Genomic DNA, 20646 nt, shown 5'->3' with positions numbered 1-20646 from the left:
AAGTATGTATTGATTGGTGTGCTGCATCTGATTGTGTTTGCCTTTTCTAGTTACTTCCTGAGAAAAGGAGCAGATTTCACTGAACATCTAGCTCAGCTTGTAAAGGCAGGACTGAATTATGCAGTCCTCCTCCAGGAACGTCTGTTGATAAGGATTAACTTTGTTTATTCTTCAGTGAATAAAACTTCTTCGTTTCTTCAGTCATTTCCAGAAAGGAAAGTTGAAAGATAGCAGTGGACATTTTAAAGGAAGGTCAGGAAGATTTCAGGCACACATGTGAGCCAGGGAAATTATTTCTAGATGATTAAGATCTCTTAATCAATTGCAGGAACGAACTGTAATAAATAGCTTTCATTTTATGTTCATTATAATGGCAAGTTTCAAGTGACTTTTTTTCCTCTAACAGAACGGTATGGGGAAAATAACAGTGATGTGGATAACTGGGTACGTGCAACATGTTGACAGGGCTTACCAGCTCAGTAGTACATGAAATCGCCATTCAACCAAAACTCATTTGTGAGATAGGTAAATACCAGTCAGAAAGGATAAAGACTCTAGCTTATAGTAGTCTTCCCAGGTGATCGCTCCCATACAGCCTATTGGATTTTAGACTAGTCAGGTTTTTCTTCAAGAAGCTTCCTTTTGTGTAAGAGTTCTTGAAACTGTTATGTAAAATGTCAGATTTTGAAACCACGGGCCTAGCCTGTCATCTAGAGATGTAAAGAATAGTCAGCTTCAACTCTTCGGTTGTAAGAGTCAACGCCTTTTGCATCCAGCAGCGTTTCGTGGTGTGGATTGTCAAATTTTATACAACCTTGGAAACAGCAATAGCACAGTGCCACAGTGAAAAGTAGCTGTGAAATTTAAGTAGTTCTTGGAAATTTATTGAAGTTCTCTGTACCTTAAAGGGAACGGAGAGCAATAGTCATGAGATTTCATTTCCATTTTCTGAAATTTAAGGCCCGTCGTGGTCACGTTTGATGCAAATTCATGAGAAGACAGAAATAATTAATGGAGTGCTAGTTGTGGAAATTGTTTTTTAGTTACGAGTTAAATGAAGCTTTTCTTTCATCCTTACCCAAAATAGTCTCATATTCGGGGAAAGTTATGAACAAGAGGGAATTAATATTCACCCCCACCCCCTCCGCCCCTCGATTTTTCAGCTGATCCGGTTGGTAAAGAAGTTTTCCTCTTTGTTTATTTAGTTTTCCCTTGAGTTTAATTAGTGACTGTTTATTTTGCACTTAGGGTGTACTGCTCTTGCCAGTGACCCATTGCACTTACTTCACGGACTAGTGGTACACTAACTCTCCAGCATTTCTATAAGCAATATATCTGATTTGGCAAGATATACTGTTACTTATCGTCTTGAGAATGGCTTCTTTCAGCGATCAGAAAGCTTGATTAAGTCAGGTGGACTTTATTTCTCTGAGAAAATAATATTAACTTATGGAGAGACAGCCACTAAGTGTGTTTAGGCAATTGTTGACACGTGGGGAAAACTTTCTCCTTTCTAAACTACACTAGGATGGGGAGTGTTGTTGCTCCCCTGAGATTTACTGGATGGGATGAAGAATTAAAATGTTCTTTCATTGCATTCGGACAAAGTTACTATGAGCGTGCATGGTCCTAGCAGGGAAAAATTGTGACTGGGTCCACACACAGCTTGTTTTGTTTCCTTTGTGTCAAAGCTCTGGGCAGGAATGTTGTGAGTTTGGTTGCACCACTTGCTTTTCTGGGATCACCTGTGTGTGTAAGACTTGGCTAATTACTGACTGTTAACAAGAGCACGGGAGTGCCGTGAGCCTGGCCCAAGTCAATGGATAGCCTCAGAAGTAGAGCAGATACTCGGAAGTTTTCTGCAGGCATGGTGCTCCAGCTTCTCTTGGCTTTTCTTAGTGAGTCTAGTATCAGTTGTTAAGGAATGCTGAGCTTTATAAAGCTGTTTGGCTGTTGACTGCGTTGTTATATTTTTCAGAAGCGACAAAAAAAACTGAAGGCAGGAATGGTTGGCAGCGGCAGGAATGGTTGGCAGTGCAGACTCCTCTAAGGCATGGATAGCAGGGAAATGGTTGGACTTGCAGGTGCTCTGGAGTGGAATAATCAGCACACCATTGCAGGGGTTTGCTCTACATGCATGTGAAGCTTGTGAGCATGCAAGGACGAGAGAAATGTCTGCTGAAAGCTTTTGAAGGCTGTAGCATGTTTCACCTCAGAGTGTGAGGCACGGTTGTAGGAATGACTTTTTGCAGCACTTTAAACAGATTCTTTTGCCCACTTTTCCCTTCTCCCAAGCCAGAAGATTTTTACTGCCCTCACATCCTCTGCCCAGCTGTGTTGGTAAAACTGCTTGTGTGCTCCAGCAGACCTGGGAACACATCCAATTTTCAAAGAACAACTCTGCAAATAAAAGATAATGTGTTTATTTGTTCTAATCCCATGCAGTTCCCTGCTCCCCTTCACGGTGCAGCTCTGGAGACAGCACAGCTCAAGGCATGAAAAAGCAGGTGGAGAGAGATGTGCTGGGAGCTGCCTAGGACAGCAGAGCAGCAGCAGCATTTGCCTTGTTGGGGACCAAAGTGTGACACTAACAGGCTTCCATGAAAACTGCTTCTTGCATGTGCATGTAATCTTACAAAAGCTGGGGGGCTAAATGTGAATGTCCTCTTGTAAAAGAAATGTTTACGCCTCTGCATTAGTGGTATGGTGAAGGATATGAAACAAAATAGATTCAGTTCATCCAGTTTTTCCAGTTATTGGTGGAAGAGCAATATGAAAACCTCTGCCATTTTGGTTCGTGTTAGTAAAGTCTTGCTTCTCTTCCAAAACTGTTCAGAAATCATCAGTGATCATGCAAAAGAGGCCTCAGAACTAGTAAACTATGCATGAGGCATTTTAATGAAAAAAGGATGCCAAAGTAGGGAATACCACAGTCACACACTCCGTGGAGAATAACATCTCTCTAGCTTAGTGGTGGGGTATTTTGTTTTCTCCATGAGTCACTGCTCAGCCGTGATTCAGCATGACACATGAAGCGCAGGCAGAAGGCAGGGTCGTTCTGGAAAAGCCTGTTGCGTGGGGTGTCTGTGTTTGTTTGTTTTCTCTCTTGGCCAACTGCTTTATTTCTGGCTCATCTGAATTACAGTCTGGGCTCTGCAAAGCAGGGCAAGGAGGAGAGTGTTTCTGGAAGGGTAGCGATGAGAAAAAATAGTAGGGAATTGTATTAAAAGATGGTAATTTTTATTTAAAAATATTAGAAAAAATAATCTCCAAGCAGAAGTCTTTTCTGTAAAAGCTTGTTTCTGAGAACTTTTGCCATAAGCTCTGTTTTCTTGGAATTTTGCAAGACTTCCTGCTGTTTACCTGGAGGGCATGTATTTTTGTGTTGAGTAATATTAATAAGAAACTGCATTTGGGCAGGAGCAAACTGATGTTCAAGTGCTGGAGAAAGCCCTGTATTTATTGTTGCAACCAGCCTAGCGTATGTAATAGCTGCATAGGGTGAAAACTTTGCTGCTCCCCAGCACCCGCTTTAACAAGTAGCTGAAGAAAAATGCCTGAGAATTGTTTTGCCTTTTTCAAAAAAAAAAAAAAACCAAATAGACTTCTCATGAGTTGTAGTGGCCTGGGTAATATGAGTGCTTGCCCATTACAGATACCATGCTATTCACTTACAGAAAAGAGGGCAACCAGATTTTTCTGTATGTGTGTATTTTGTATGTGAGCATGATGTGGCGTCTCTGCCTTTCTAGGTGTGAGCCCTGTCGAATCAGCCAAATTCTGCTAGTAGAGGTCTGTTTTCCATGGATTTATGAAGAATAAGATAATTAAGGATTTAAAAAAAAAAAAAAAACCAAACTAGTTTTGTACTTCGAAATGGAAAGAAGAACCTATCATGTCTATTTAGGAACATTTTTTACCACTTCATTATGTCTTCTTTAAAAGCGGTACTTAACACTGAATGAAGAGAATACTATGAAAAAAAAATAATAGGCTAGACATTTTGAGCAGCTGCGCTGATAATGAACATAATCAACTGTCTATCAGATTTTTCATTATAGGCCCTGGTTTTCAGAAGTTAATGTAAAAATTTCTAAACAAAATGTACCATAAGTCTACATTTCTTCACAATTAATTATGAAAATAAATGTATGCAAATTAGTTCTCATTTGCCAGTGGTTTGAATGGCAGCCTGTCAGCATTTGAGATCACTGCAGTTGCCAAAACGATACCCCACATAATTTGGGAATTGAAATTATTTTATAATGGCAATCTTTTTAGACAATTCCAAATACCAAACCTGCGACTGAGAATATATACTGGATGGGTCAAGTCCAAAACCAGCAATGTACCATTCTGTTGGCTTTGTATAAATGACATTTCATCTTCAAAACGTCCAGGAAGGCTGGAAGCAAGCTGTAGTGTTTCTCTTGGATAAACTGAAGGAAGATGATGCATTACATTTTTGCAATTTTTTTTCATTCATTTTCATCTCTTTCATGCATGAAGTCAGCAGCTGTTGAGGCTGTTAAGTGATTGCAAGGGGGCTCTGAAGGTGGTCCATGAAATCATCGCTGGGACAGCAGGTCTTTTCTAGAATGTTTAGTTGAGATATTTTTTTTTAACTTGTTCACTATGTTTAGCATAACATTTTGCATAACAGTGTTACCAGGTCTTACCCCTACGGTACTGCAAAGCAGCCTGCTCTTGTCAGGTCTTTGCTAGTGAGGATGGTCCTGTAACATCATACCTGTGTGTGAGTTACCCTGGGAGATTCAGAGACTCAGCGAGTTGGTGTTATTTACAGGCACGCTGCAAGCCCACCGTGCTGCAGAACCAGCACAGAAGTGATGCTGTGAAAAAGAGATACTTCAGTGTCCTCCCTAACACCTTGTCTTACCTGCTTTCAGCCTTTCTGGCTGTTCTATTGTTGGAACTATGGGAGAGTTGAGTCGATAGTGGGACATCAGCATGGTGAATAGATGTTATGCAGGGTCTGGTTTGCTTTTCCTTCAGCCATCAGGTGTCATTTCAGAGCTGCTATGTAAGGTTTACACCTTTTGCCACCAATTTTGATTTTTTGGAGCAATGGGTTTGATTGTTGCTCTCCAACGTGCACAGCAATGAGAAGAGGAAATGATAACGTCTACGTGTCACATCCTGGGCCTCAGATCCTGGAAAGTCTGTCTCCTGGTCCGTGTCAGGTCAGACGTTGCTTTGGAGCAGGCTGTGCTCAGAAGGCAGCCCAGCTCTCTGCCCGTGCCAGCCCGCTTCCCACCCTGCTGAAAGGTCGTGAAATACAAAGCAGTCAGCTGAACGATGGCTTGGTTTCAAGGGTGGGAAATAAACCTGAATAAGGCAAAAGAAATTGTACAGGACTGGCCCAAAGAGGGAGAAAAGGGAAGAGCTCTGGATGTCATCTGAATAAAGACGTTTTTAAGGGGGTTGGTAAGGTTTTGCCAAATCTGTGAAATCTCTTTTTTTCCAACACTACTTCTCCTTTACCCTCTTCCATGAATGTTCTTTGTTCTGTTTTGCTCTTGTTACACGTGGCTTTTTACAGGGAAAACAGGAAGTTTCTTGGGTTCTTGTATGAAATTACTAATGACAGGAGAAGAGAGGTTTTGCTTCCTGTCTCAAAGTGATAGATGGCCATCGTGCTTGTTCTCCATCACGGAGAGTCACCAGTGGTTTAAAAGCGAGAAAACAGTCACTACAGGAAAAAAAAACCCAAAAGTTCTTTTTGAAAGCAACAAAATGGAGTCGTTTGAAGTTCTGTAACATTTATTTAGTTATTTTAAATAGCTTTTCTCTAAAAAACTTACTATTTCTGCGTTTGGGTTACGCTATGTTTTGTTTTTGTTGTATGTGATTTCCATATGTGTTCAGTGTCTTCTACAACAAGAACAGTTTTCACAGTGCTCAGGTTGTAAGAAAGGGCTCCTCCGTTCTCCTTGAAAGGAACGCTGTCCGTGTGCAGTGAAAGATACGATAGATTCCTCGATCATATTCCTCTGTCACCATTTATACCTCGTGATTCTGTCTGCACTCATACAGTAGAACGCGTCTTGGAAAGATGGGCACATTTTGGGGCTTTTGAACGTCACAGAATTTACATTTTAAGTTGCCAAGGGAAAAGCTAATTCTTGTTTATTAAGGAGATGAAGTTCAGAAGATCAAACATCTCCAGTTTAGAGACTGATTTGACTTCCTTCTTTCTGTCTTTCTCCCTCTCTTTCCACAGACCACCTTATTACCTGCTGTCCAGACTGTGGTTAGTGGGCAAGGACATTTTCTGTTGCAGGCAACCACTGCATCACATTTTTCTTTTTCAGAGCACGTTGAGTCTGAAAGTATAAGAGAAGAAATTATTTTCTTTCTCACAAGTGACGGGGTGATTGTTGTTACATAATTAATTGCAGCTTTCCAGCATTCGTCTCCACGTGGTTATGGGGTGGGATGCAAAAAGGTGATGCTGCTAGCGTCGCTACTGGATTCAGAGAGGGACTGATGTCATGAATGATGGATGTTGGATAAAACATTTTTTGAAAGTTAGAGCTAAATGTGGTGCTATGCCATTACAGGTGTTATTGTTTTCTTCCAACAGTTACCCTGCTGTATGTGAATTCCTACAGCACAATAACTTGTTATCTATACTCCGAGCTCACGAAGCCCAGGATGCTGGGTAAGTATGTTTGGAGAGGGCGTACTAAGAATGAATAATGGCTTACCATTGTCAAACAAGAGCAAGGAAAGAAAGAATAACTGAGAATGAACTGGAAAACTGAACATTAAGTTGCAACAGCTTTCACTTGTTATTAATGCTATAGAAACATAAGCTAGCATTAGAATGTCTTACATGATTATTTCTGAGTTACAGGACTTAATGAGTCCTCATATATCCCACTTACATATCCTTAGTGATTTTAAGTGGCATAAAATGACCAAAAGTGATTTTGATGCCAAATTTGGGAAGGAAAACAAATTCAGCTCAGCAAAAGAAGTTTTGCAAATGTGCCTGAGCCTTCTGACACGCTGATTGCCTGGGAAGTGGTTTGGCTCACGAATGCCAGAACTGTCATCTCCTAAGTCTTTCACACCTACCTGAAACTTCTGCTTTTACACTTTATCAAGACAATAAACTTGTGCCAAAAATTATTTCATGCAGGGCTATCAGTCAGGAATTGAAGGAGTTTATTAAGACACAGTGTGCAAAAACAATCCAGGTCAAGCACTGGGTGGTGTTGATGGTTCCCTTATAAAACTGTTACCTGTGTAAGGACAGAATTTTTTATGCTGCTTAAAAAAATTATAAGAAATTACCTATTCATTGAAATGTACCGTACTTGTGAGATTTTAATGAAGGATTGGTATCTGAATAAATAGCTTTGCATATCTTGCATAAATTATTAATGTGTTGATTTGGAGGTGGAAACTTTACCCAACCTGAACAATAATAAAAGATAAAGTAGCAAGATTGTAGGAATGAGGTCGATTCTCACTATGCATATAAAAAGCTATTCTGAATGTTTGAATTATCGCATACTTAAAAACCCCAATGCAATTAAAAGCAAGATATTACTCTGCCAAAAATAACTGGCATGAAATACCCAAGGGTGGTGAAATTTCATTTTTATTGTATTGCTTTCCAGTAAAGGGTGAAAAATAAAATTTTGTAGAACGGATTCCATTGAAGCTATACAATCCTTTCAGTGCAGCTATTGTGGATGTTTGCCAGATTCTCCAGTTTCTTGTAGCTGAAGACTAAAGAGCAGTATTTGGTGTTATTTTGTGTCTTAATAAAACAAAAGTACTATTTGGTTGGTTTGCTTCCAGTTACTTGCAGGTTTAATGCTTAACTGATTATACGTTGGTCCAATAAGCCTTTTTTTTTTTAATTTTTTGGCCATCCCAAATAGATATAATGAATAAGCTTGCAGGACATATTTTTTTTTCAATGACTTTAAAAAGCACATCTGCATGTTTTTCTGTCTTGGCATTTGTTAGCAGCCAGTGCACTAACACACTAAGGTTTTTTGCACTATATTTGATCGGTGACAAATACACATACAACACTGGGCAGTAATTAGTGTCTTCTCTTTCCTTTTAGGTACCGTATGTACAGGAAAAGCCAAACAACAGGCTTCCCTTCACTAATCACAATTTTTTCTGCACCAAATTATCTAGATGTATACAATAACAAAGGTAAGAATTTAATTCCTGTTAATATACAGTAGGCTGTACTTCTCTTTACTCGAGGCCAGGCTGGATGAGGCTTTGAGCAACCTGGGCTAGTGGGAGGTGTCCCTGCCCATGGCAGGGGGGTTGGAACTGGATGATCTTTAAGGTCCTTTCCAACCCAAACCATTCTGTGGTTCTAAATATATTACATTAGTTTCCTTTTTCACTCCTTTGTTCAGCAGTTCATGCCCATTTTCTTCCTCTATTTATTAGTTCATGCCCATTCCATTTATTACATAATACAAATCTAATTAAATCTATTAGAGGCAGATGTATGCCTCTGAACATAACTGTAGGTTCTAATATGCCCAAGGATATTTCTGTATTTTGACTGCATGTTATTCACTAAATGTTACGCAGGAAGCAAAACTGAAAACAGCTCTATTAACAGAGAGAAATATATTAAGAAATGCTGTGGGTGAGATGTGCAGAGCCCAGTGTTCCTTATAATTAATTATTTGTCCCTTTGCTCCTTTCCAGTAAAATTAATGGACTTTGTATATGCAAGCCCTCTAGCCAGCTAACAAACTTTGACAGTGGATAAAGCATGGGATAGCTATTGCCTGAGTTCCATTATGTTTTGGGTTTTTTAATCACTGAAAAACTGTTACGTAGGAAATTAAATATCATTAGCCAAAAAAAAAAGGTTACTGCGTAAATAAGCAGTCACTGGTCACTCTCTAAAGACTCCCTGAATACAAGTGTTTGTGGCTTCTCTGAGTTTATTAATTTGCTGCATTCCCTGAAATCTCATCTAATGAACTGTAAAAAAAAAAAAAAAAATCATGTTTCTAAAAGTAAAGAATTCTAATAAACCTGTCCTCCTATATCTTGAAATGAGCAATAATGTTTACTTTCTCCTGTTCACAGTAAAGCTAAAGTTATTTCTGTTCCTCTGTGAGAAAAATAAGAGTTTTTAAAATTATGTTCTTGAAAGTAGCTCCATTGCAGAGAGATCAGTCTTTCTTGAGAAGAGACATTTTTAATTTGGATGCTTGCCTGCAAAGGAACTAAGGAATTTTATTTTTTTTTTAAACTTGCAAAAGAAAGCTTTTTCGGGCATAATTTTATATTATAAAAGTTATAATCTAAAAGCTGTTATGCCATGAATTGTATGCAAGGGAAGGAGGCACTTTGCTGTTGGCTGGTGGGGTTTGTGCACTTTGGTGTTCTCACTACGCGTGTTAACTTGTAGAAAAAAAAGCATTCTGTAAAAAGCCACGCAAGCAGAGTTGTCAGTAGCTACTTTTGTAAAAGTAAATTCTATAGGAGCTGTGCCAGCAACCTGAAAACAAGGGATGTGTTAATATTGTTGGCCGCAGGGTTGCTGTTGGTGGAGAAGTATGTTTCCTCTCTGGGCTGGCTGCTTTGGGCAGAAGGCAGCCGGGTGACGGGGCCGTACGAGTTGAGGTGACAGAAACCTTTTGTTTCGTAATACATGGAGGCAGTTCTGCACACACGAAGGTGATGGGTGAAAAGGTGAGATTTTTGCCATGAAGGCCAATGCTAAGCGTAAAGCAGTGATTTATAGTATTCCAAATCTCGGATTGGAAGCGATGAGGTTTGGGTGGTGAAGATACGCGCCTCTCTGTTAGCTCCGCTGTGGAAGGCAGGGTCGTTCCCCTTGCTCCGGGATGCTCCGCTCTCACAGGCAGCTCTTAGAACGAGCAGAAGGTGCTGGTTATCTGCAGTCACGGCTGAAGCTGCCTGCACTGCTGGCAGTACCTGCGCCGTGTGAGCTCTGGCTGTGGTGCAAGATCAGCTCCGGTGTGCTGCTTCGTAATGTACAACTTGGTGTAAATTTAGAGGCTGACCTTTAGCAGCTTTGCAATTAATTTCTGTGGGGTTTAACTGCTTCCTGGTTTCTCGTAGAAAGTTTTGCCGCATTATTTCGTGTGACTGATTGCACCGGCTCTTGGTATTGAAAGTGCGTAGTTTTCCGTGCTGCATTGCTCGCGCATCTTCATCTGGATGGGCATTTGGGGCTTGCTTCCCTCTGCCAGAAAAGAAAAACCCCGTCATCCTCAGTCCGTCCAAAACACAGCTTCCTTGCTTTGCAGGAGATGAGTTAACTGAGAACACAGGGCTTCTGGCTGACTGATTTCAGGAGGCAAAGGAAGGCTTTTCCGTGCAGAGGTGTTAGAGGATGGTTGCTCTAGCTGCCTCATCGTGCAGTGGTGCAGAACCTGATTGATTTTTACAGGTCGTTTGGGGTTTTGGTTGCTGTCAGTGCTTGGAAAATGAGTTATTCTCCTAGTAGTAAGTGCCTTCCTTTCTAGTATCATTCTTAGTACGCTTCTTATTCTCACTTAGCTTATAAAGTCATCCTAAATAAATTCCTGAGCAGCTTTCTCTCCCACTGGCGTGCATGGGTCACTTTTAAATGCAGTGTTGATTAAGAGAAATACATTTTTTTTAAAAGCTGCCAAGGGGCTTGGCATGCTCATTTTTTATCCCAGATTGATAGTTCTCATACCCATTATAGCAGATGTACTTTCTTACTCTTCTTCGAAGCACTTCAGAAGGGAGGGGGTTTGGTTGCCAGCTTTATCCAAAGGCTTATTCAGTCCCCGTTGGAGAGCAGCCACTGGGAATCAGATACGTACTCAAAGAGCAGACGGGAGGCGACATTCCCAGAGGAATTTTCAGGAGTAGCTGGAACTAAGGTACCCAAGCAAGACGGCGTTCAGCATTTCTGCTGTTAATAACGCGGCTGTGGACCCTCTGCGTGGGCTGTCTCACAGTACAGACCCGTGATGGAAATCTGGCTGCGCTTTGCTGGATTCTGGCACCGAAGGGAGTTCTCTGTATCCTTTTGGTTACTGGCCATTGGCTCTTGAAGGCTAAGTCATCCGTCATGTGGCTGCTGGTCCTGTGGCAGCCCCAGCCCACACACATGCACAGCTTTGGGTGCCAAAGTGAGGTTTTTCCATTAGGAGGCTCCTGTCAGGGGTTCCCTGTGTAGTTAATGCAGACGGAGAGATACACTTTCAGGAGGCGATCCAGAGACTCGGAAACTGCGTAAATATGGGGAGGCTAGCGTCCCTCTTCTTTCCAAGACTATTCCTCTCTATTATTGTTATTAATGCCTTCCAGATTCATTGTAATGGAGAGCAAAGGGGAGGAGTTTATACCTAAGTTTTTTGGCAACTTCTGAGCCTCTATTCAGTGGTTTCCTAGCTTTCTCAAACATTTGTGCTCTCACTTATCTTATTATAAGGCATAAAGAAAAATATACTTTAAGATCATTGCTAAAACTTACTGCAAGAACTACTGGTGCATTGATGATTTCCTAAGACGACTCCTTCTGGAAATGTTCAAAACTCCATGCAAGAGGATAAATGTTAATTGGATTGTGATAGTTACCTGTGACTTCAGGGCCTCAAAGGAAAGCTGTACTGATCAAGAAATTCCAAGGAAGTTGTGTAAGTAAGTAGAGGTTTGCCCCTGGATTTGAGGGTGCCCATCACCAGGAGAAATTCTCTTAATGCAATAGAGTAAGATGGTGCCAAAAATTACTGCACTGTATGATGTGCTGGCCTTGTACGGTGTCTAAGCTTTCATTCCTGCATTTAATATTTCTTAATGCCTTAATAAGGACTTGCTCAAAAAAAAAAGGGGGGGGGGGGGGGGGGGCAAGCAAAAGATTTTACAAAGTTCTACAGAGGCAGGCCATTTATTTGTAAGTCATTGGCAATACTTCATATTTTACTGTCTGGCTGTCACTTCAGTGAGTGCGTGTGTTTTGGCTGAGTGAACAATTTTAACTAGCTGTCTAAAGACAGACTATTATCTTTTGAACATTTTTAAAAGATTAGGTTTCATAGTGGTGAAATAACCAGCAGAGAATCCAAAGCTACTAAAAAAAAAAAAAAAACTTGATGTCTCTTCCATCATGCTGCAATGTATACACGGTGTTGCTGAAAGAAAAAGCAGATGATGAAGGAAAATCCCAAAGAAAGTATGCAGGGGAGTTTGGGATACTGGAAAAATCAAAGGCAGCTGTACACTGGTATGCTTGTTAACGTATCAGATAAGTAATAGATCAGTGAAGCGTGTATAAAGCATCAGCATGTGGCATACCATAGATACACATTAAGAAATGTACCTGGTCCAAATGGATCTAACAGGAAAATTATTTTCATAGTGGACGAAGGCAGAGTAATATACGTGGAAGACAAGGATGATCTTTGAGAAATAATAGCTATACAAAGCAGTGTAACCTTCTGTTTGCCCTATCAGTTTTCTTTAATGCTTTTTCTCTGCTGTTGCGATGAGGGCTTGTCATGGAAACAAAAGCTTTTGAAGAGCAGCTGTCAGGGTATCTAGGCCAGCTCATTGCTGATGCAGAGAAGTTTGCCAGAAGAGATATTTGCAGTCTGTTGACAAAATCTTGGATGCTATTGTGCTGTTTCTTTGGAAGATGCAATTGCACATGTAAAATAAAAAAACTTCTGTAAAGGAAGATTTTCCCAACTGCAGTTGGCCCTGCTTCTGCACTGGATTGTTTACATCATTACCCTGTATAGTAAACCATTTTTTCCTTTGATAATGTTTAAACTCCTTAAGCATTTAACTAACCCTTATCCCTGACCTGTCTTGGGCAGCAAACTCTGTGGTTACTTAGCAACTCTGCTGGAGGAGAAGGCACTGTTCCCAGTTGCACAGTTAATGCTGAAGTTAGTTTGGCATTAAAAGCAGAAATTGAAATTCTTTCTTAGGTATGAAGAATTTGAGAGACTTTTCACAGCATTTATTTTTTAAATGCAAGATGAGTTTTCTGAGAAAAATGACAAGAAAATGAGTTAACTTGTTTGCTAACATTATTTTGAGGTTGTTTATCTAAAAACATGTAGTTCATTCTGGGCTAGTATTTCTGCCGTGCTCATTATTTTTTTCTCTGGTGGAAACGTTATAAATTAATTTATACTGAAAAATGATTCAGCTGGTCTGAAGCAGGATACATAATGTCTTTGGATAATTCTGAATCAGTCACACAGTTCAATGCTGTTCACGTTGTCTAAGGCCTGAATTCAGCTCCCAGCATCTAGGCTTTTAAAGCACCATTTGAGATGCCAGGAGGATCTGAGACAGCCACTCAGACTTGACAGGTATGACACAGGAGCCAGGGCTGCTCTAGGCTCATCTTTAACAGAAGGAGACCAAGGTGATGCCCCGGGGGCTCTTGGATGGCACTGGGTGCTTCTGTTTGACCCTGAAGAGCTGTCTCCCATTTCTCACTGAAGGAAGGAGGTTTCCTAGGTGTACATTTTTCACCTCCAGTATTTCCATCCTTAGGTACCAATATTAAATGCTTAAAGCCGAACAGTCCAAACGCCCCTTGCCTGCTGCATTAGTGTTTCATTTCACTCTAATGTGATTTCGGCATCTGATATATGGGTTTACTAGCATTGGAAAGAGGTATAATGTCGTTTGGGATATCTGCACATCTTCACTTTGCAAAACATCAGCTTCTAAAACTCATTTACAGCAGCGCGGACCAAAATGGGGTTAAAATGTGTGTGGTTATTAAGAATAATAACAGAAGATTCTTGCTGTCCTTTATAAAACTGTGACTGGTGGCTTGGTCTGCTAGCATCTCCCTGAGTATGCTTTTGGAAAGAAAAGTATAGGAGTTGCCACCTGGAATAATAAGAAACTGAACTTAGAAATGTTGGAGAGAGTCATGTTTTCCTCAGTTGTGGGTTTCAGAACCGAAGGAACCCATCCCACCTTCTCCATGGTCTCCTCCGTCAGCGACCGCGTGGCCTGTAGCGAAATAGTCTTCAAAAGATTCCTGCTCCTGTGAGGCAGCTGGGGTCTCCTATAGCTTCTTAGGCATCAAGTTAATGTGGACTAAGAAATGAAGCAAAAGTGAAACCTTTTCTGAGCCAACAGAAAGGAGAAAAAAACCAGCAAGCAAGGGGCCAGAAAAGCTCAGGGACACTCCTGCTGTTATCTGAGAAGCATTTTCTTCTTGATCCAGGTGAAACTGCTTCTTCTGACCACTAAAGCCGTAGTCACAACTGCGTAATTGTAACAAGAGCTGGTTTATTTAATGTGAAATATCATCTTCATTAATTACCAAATAAAAATATTTTGTGTACATTGTGCTTATAAATGAAAGATTTAAAATTAAAAATTCAGGAAAGTATTTGTGATACTGATAACTACCTTACCTTCTTTTATTCTTTGGAGGGTAGGGTTATTTTAGAAGACTTCTGTCTCTGTTATTACGCTGCTCTATTGTATACTGTTATTTTTCTTTAAGTGGATTTTGGAGCCATTTGTGGGGAAAAGCTGTACAGGTCATTTACAGAAGAGAACAGTTTTTAAAATACCGTTATCAGAACTTGCTTTTGTAAGATACTCAGGTGTATGAATTAATAAGGTGGTGTGATGGTTTTATTTGTTTACAGTAATCTCAAAATAAATTGTCTTCCTTTAAAAAAAAAAAAATCAAAACCCAAAAACCAATTCAACTAACTAAAGCCATTTACATTTAATTGGATGTTTTCCAACTGTTCTGCTTATGGTTCTTGCTTTTTTAGAGGCCAGTTTTAAAAGTTTTTTGTAAAAATGACTTACTCAGTTTTCATAGAATTTAGAAATAGACTTAATGGATAAATTGAAGAAATAGTGGGAAACGAAACTACCTTAGCTCACTAAGATGATGAAGTTTTAGTCCTTCTAAATGAAACTTCAAAACCATTACGTGGTCCTTTTTGTGTGGTTTTGACTGATTTTGCTATAAAACCACAAACTATTTAGTTTTTACTATGCAATTGTCTCACTGTAATAGGAGGAGAATGAATTTCAATCTGCCGTATGTAATTTCAGCCAAAAAGTGATGGAACTATTAAGAGCATCAACACTAGTTTTCTCATTTTTGTTAATAGCCATATATTCAGCCTTTTTTATTTTTCTGAGAAGCGGAATGGCTGCTAGCTGTCAGACGAGGCTGGGCGGGAGTCAAATGTGGTTTATTTAAATGGAGAGTGTCTACCTGGCCAAGGTTCACATACATGTTAGCGAGCCGTTTGCTGTGTGTGTAGGTTTGAGAAACTCCCAGGTCACTCTGGACTCTGTCATTGGCCACAAAAGGGAAGACATTGAGCAACGTGGGAAGTTTTTGTAGGAAGGAACAATCTAGTGCATCGAAAAAGTCTCTTGTCTTATTGACGCACGGTTTAGTCAATGGAAGGAGGTGGATAATCAGCAGAAATGTTCAGCCCCTTCAGCCAACGTTCCGATACGCCGCATTTCCTATGGTGCTGTGGCATATTGCAGTTGTGAAACTTCACCGCCAGCGCTGATGTACTTTTGATTGATGGTGTTTCATCATCAGTGAAGGTTCTGTCGTGCGTGTTGCTGCTTTGGTTCATTTTTCTGTGACTAAAACTGAGGAGGATCGTTCTGAAGGTCACAGGTTACTAGATGGCATCAGGATGGCTTAATTCATAGCGTAGAAAGGCAAATTGAAGCTTACATTAAGTTACAGAACTGTCTTCCAATATGTGCAGTATATTGCCTCCAGCTTGAAAAGTATTTGATGACAGCTTGTCTACAGCTACAGAACTAGAATGGCCGCCAGCTCGGGTGGTGACCAGCGGGACGTAGCAAAGTCAGCGCTGCCCGCGTGAGGGCAAGCATCTGAGCTGGGATTTACACTCAGAGCTAGAGGTAAATGCTGGCAGTGAGATGACCAGCAAACTTCATGTATAGTTCACTGACCTGTCTTCTGAAAACTGAAACCCCACCCTTATTTTTCTGGTAATAAAAATGTAAACTTCCATCACCTTTTACAGTGGGTGGAAGCTTCAGCCTGTGTTGGCTTAGTCCCATGTTGATTAAAGATCCTGTCTGCAGTCTCCTGTAACTGTATTGTCTTCAGTGTCTTTGAGTTCAGGATAGTTATGAGTCCCTTTGGTTTTAGTTGGTCATCTCAAAATTACCTTTTTCTCCATGAGCAGTGAAATATTTGCTCTTCTGTTTCATAAATGGCTCTGTTCACATCCAGCAGCACACATATTCGGTGCCTGTGCAATTTAGAAATTACTGAATTTCAGGAAACAGATTCTGTAAATTAAAATGTGTCCTAATTAGGTTAGAGATACTGTTGCCAGGTTGAGTCTTAACTGCATTATTAAGATTTTACATTACATGTGTCAGAAAAGGGAAAAAAAAAAAAAAGGAAAAAAGAAGTAAGGGATGAGATTTAATTTTGTTGTTTCCCAAGCTGGAGCAGTTGGCCCATAAAGTGAACAATAGAAAACCAGCACCGGATGGTTTTTATTGAAAGACCATATTATTGAAAGCTCTCCGTCACTACAGGTGCTGAACCCATCCCTATTCTGTGTTCTTCCTGGTGGTATCAGTGAGGTTTGGGTAATCTACCGCACCCCAATAGCCACTTACTGCTATAAAAATGTTAAAAGTGTGTGAAAGTCTAGATTTGGTGTGGAATGTAGTGTTAGCTTAGTGTTGGGAAAACTTTATGCTTTGGAAAATGAGTTTGAAAAGGGCAGGTATCTGGACTTATTGTAGAGTTCATCTTATTTCATCTGCTGCGTTTTCAACTTGATTACTTTCCTCCTCCCTAGCCAAACTGATACTGTCCCTTTCTCTCCTGCCTGTGCTCTCTGCCCTCTCTACCCAAGCCGCATTCGGCCTTTCCCTCTTTCATCCGACTTTTGATTGCACCGGCCCTGAGTACAGCTATGGTTTCTTCTAGAAATAAATACCTGTTTCTTACTGATATGTTTTGTAATACTTTGATTTACTTTGTTCTATTAATATTGTAAAAACAGCTTAAAGTTAACCAGATCCTGTTTCAGATACGAACCTGAAGTCCATTAACACAAGTTAACACTGAACTTGATGCTTTAAAAAGTGGCAGTGACCTAAATATCTGTATTTCTGCCCATTCCCAAATGTAGTCTTTGTGCGCGTTGACAAGAATGTTATGAATTTAAAATGGTGCAAGACGGCGGCCAGTCCCACACGCGTGGCTGACGTCTCTTTTGCTTCTTTCCTTCTCCCTTCCAGCTGCAGTATTGAAATATGAGAACAACGTTATGAATATCAGACAGTTCAACTGCTCTCCTCATCCGTACTGGCTTCCAAACTTTATGGACGTGTTCACCTGGTCCTTGCCGTTCGTGGGTGAGAAAGGTGTGTAAGTTGACTCTGTTCGTAGAAACTGCAAAAGGCTTCTTAGTCGCTGTGCACGTGGCCTCGTTTATTTGAAATGGCAAGAATAATTTGAAGACAGATGACTTACTTTCGAGGACAAATTTGAAGAAACAAGCCTCAGAAGGCAAGCAATTACCAATGGTTAATCACACTTCTCATATGTTTTTACAATTTCCACTCGTTCTAGGCTATGATGCCATTATGTTTCTGCTGTAGAAATAGATTTTGTGGCATTGCAGGCCAGAGGTCCAGTCGCCGAATAAAATTCTTATTAGTTCCTTTGTAAGCTGTTGGGCATTCCCTTGGATGCTGCTTAGTGCTCAACGGACATCACAGCAGACTTCACTACACCATGCTTGCTTACACCAACTACCCTTTCTGATGCAATGATGATGGGTTGCTTTTTCACCAGGAAGCACAGAGATGGTGATGCTCAGACCCAGTCTGGTTGACTGTTCCTGGAGAGAGTAGGGAGGTGACGGAAAAGGAGAACCTGCACCTGAGCCCCTGCGCTGCCCAGGGTGTGCGGTGCCTTGTCTGAAGAACATCACTGATGTTTTATTGGAACACAGTGGCTTGATGTTGCCTGAAGACAACTTCATGCTATGAATAACTAGCACTCAAAAGGCATGGAAACACTTTGGCCTAACATGTTAAATGAATACAACATAATTCAAACCGCTTAAAACCCTGCTTGAGCCTGTTCTCCATACACATTGCGGTTCTGTACGATGCTCTGTTGGGTCATTTTTCCAGAGGTTTCCCGTCGATGGCCTCCTCATGTGAGGCTGCAAGATGTACGGCCAGATGTGTTGAGATTCCGAGACCATGAACACTCCATCTTTTTTCTTGGGTTTTGGGTTTGGTTTGGTGGTTTTTTTGGTTTTTTTGTTTTTTGTTTCTTCCTTCACGTCTTCCCAGTGGTCACTCTTACCAATTGCTTGGTACTTTTAGAGCCCCAAGGAATGAAATTGGTGTTTTACCTTTCTCTGCAAAACAAAACTCATGCATGTAAGACTTGATGTTCTGCACAGCTTTTTATTTTTTTCCTTTTTTTTTATAGATTTTTTTCCTTAAAGGCCAACCAAGGTAGGAAGCTGTTAGTTTTGCTGGTGGTTGTTAGCGTGGAAAATCTTTCCACTAATCCTGTCAAAGGAAAATATTAAATCCTTCACTAATGTAGGAAAAATATAGCTGTGTCCCACCCTTCTAATGTGCTAAGCCATCATACTTGTCACAGAAGAGGATTTTAATAACCACTTGATTAAAAAATGTAGACTTCCAACCTGTGTAGCTAGTGCAAGGCTAGACATGCCTGGTAACCCACTTAATGATACTTACTACATGTAGATGTAGTGGAGTTTTTCTCAATCTGCTAATGATTTCACATTTTACCTTGTAACTTTGGCTTTTTTGATCTCTAAATTCCATTTCCTTGGTTGTGATTTTTGTTGGTGGGGTTTTTTGGGGGGGTTTTTTGGCTGTTCTTACTCTGTGTACTCTCTGGTTAGTGTCTTACTGTTGGCTTTCCAGAAGGAGCTGGAACCTGATGAGGGGTAGCCTGAGGCTGACCCTTTCGTGTCCAAGTTACAAAGTAAGCGAGCTGAATATACTCTGAATTCACTGAGTAATGATGATTCTATTAAATACAGAATAGTTCCAGCTGAGAGGGACCTACAATGATCATCTGCTCTATTTGTCCTGGATTTCAGGAGATGCTGCCCCTTTGTAGACATCTTAGAAGGTTTAATGTTTTGTTGAACTGAAAGTACAGTGCCCAAAACCTGGATAAATAAATATTCTGTGATCCCTCCTGCTGTAATTTTTTTCAGTTGAAATGTTGTTCCATTTGCTAAGCAAGGAATGCAAATCCGACTGTACTGTAGCAGCGAGACAAGAGTGGTCAGTTGGGCTGTCCAAGTTGAGGAAAAGGCAAAACCATATTGAGGGGGAGAAGACAAAAGTCACCTAATTTATTGACAATTCAAAAAGAGAGTTTGTATACGCATTATTTTTTAAGGTTTGTTTGTTGCAGTGTTCGTTATATTTGAAACAATTTTTATGGAAACCTGTACTTTTTATTAACTACACGAGACACTTCAAGTTTATATTGCTACATGTGGAAAACAAGGTCCACGTTGCTTAAAAGTGGGTGCCATTTCTGTACTGAATTTTCAGTAACACTGCTACAGCTAGAGTTTACTCTCTGACAGACAAGGGAAGCTTAATATTAACATTTTGCATTTGTTTTCCATTTTAGTGACAGAGATGCTGGTAAATGTGCTGAACATCTGCTCAGATGATGAATTGGGGACAGAGGAAGACGGGTTTGATGGTAGGAGCCTCCTGCCCTTGGCTGAGATTGTTTGCATTGAAACTACTTTAATAGTTTATTTACTAACCCTGGGATAATTTTCTGAGTCCCATTTAAGTTCTGTGCTGCTGAAAGAAACTGTTGTGCTAGAATCCAGTGGATTTGCTTACTGCATGCTTTGGAAAGAATTAATGGATCTTCTGCCCTGTTCTAACCCTTTCCTTGGTCTCGCTCTTTTTCCCTCCGTGAAATCTGGGTTGTGTTGTCATGAAGGGGTCAGATGTTGATTTCATGCATAAGATCCCAGGGATTCCCGTAGCAAGTTTAATTATAACAATTAAATTATCTTCCTACAATGACATTAGCTTCCTGCAGAGCTCCTTCCAAAGCATCGGTACCACAACTTTGGAAGACTTGTACTTGAAAATGTTTCATTAGTCGCCTCTTAATGCACTTGTGTATCTAGAAGGCTTTAAGAAGCAATAGAATCAATAAAAATAAACGTGCAAACATAGATAATGTTTCAACCTGACATTTTTGCTCAGGAGAGAGGAATGGTCACTTCTGTTGTCAGTTGGGTTGGAGTTTATATGGTGATAAGTTGCCTTCTACCTGTTGGTTTGACTGTATATGATACTTTATATCTTGCAGTTTGGGGATTCTTAGAAGTCCATTTATTTTAAGATAGGTTATTTTCTGTTAGGCTCTGCAAGAGTAAATTGCAGTTCTCCAGAATGGCCCTTTCTCAGTTGAGCAAAACAGAAAAAAATCCCATGCATTCCTAATGTTCTTGCTGTGAATGCTTTCAGTATTTTTAAAAAAAAAATCTAGAAAAAGAACAGAAATATTAAAGAATCTAAAAAGAATCTGGAAAAATCTAGCACCACCAAATATTC

General features: G+C 40.3%; 1 protein-coding gene across 1 annotated transcript in view; it reads left to right on the top strand.

Moving 5' to 3' along the window:
* Positions 1-19771, top strand: part of LOC104458276 (serine/threonine-protein phosphatase 2B catalytic subunit alpha isoform) — a gene marked incomplete at both ends in the record, with an annotated part of 33293 nt that extends 13522 nt beyond the window's left edge. The window contains 4 exons of the mRNA XM_010084027.1: positions 6608-6685; positions 8111-8205; positions 17290-17415; positions 19697-19771. Of these exons, the coding sequence (XP_010082329.1) occupies positions 6608-6685; positions 8111-8205; positions 17290-17415; positions 19697-19771 (374 nt within the window). The remainder of the gene's footprint in view (positions 1-6607; positions 6686-8110; positions 8206-17289; positions 17416-19696) is intronic.
* Positions 19772-20646: the final 875 nt, after the last annotated feature.

Source organism: Pterocles gutturalis, unplaced genomic scaffold (assembly GCF_000699245.1).
Source record: "Pterocles gutturalis isolate BGI_N339 unplaced genomic scaffold, ASM69924v1 scaffold33246, whole genome shotgun sequence".
In the NCBI taxonomy this organism is placed as follows: domain Eukaryota; kingdom Metazoa; phylum Chordata; class Aves; order Pterocliformes; family Pteroclidae; genus Pterocles; species Pterocles gutturalis.
The sequence above is the reverse complement of the archived record's forward strand: the minus strand, read 5'-3'. Positions and strand labels throughout refer to the sequence as shown.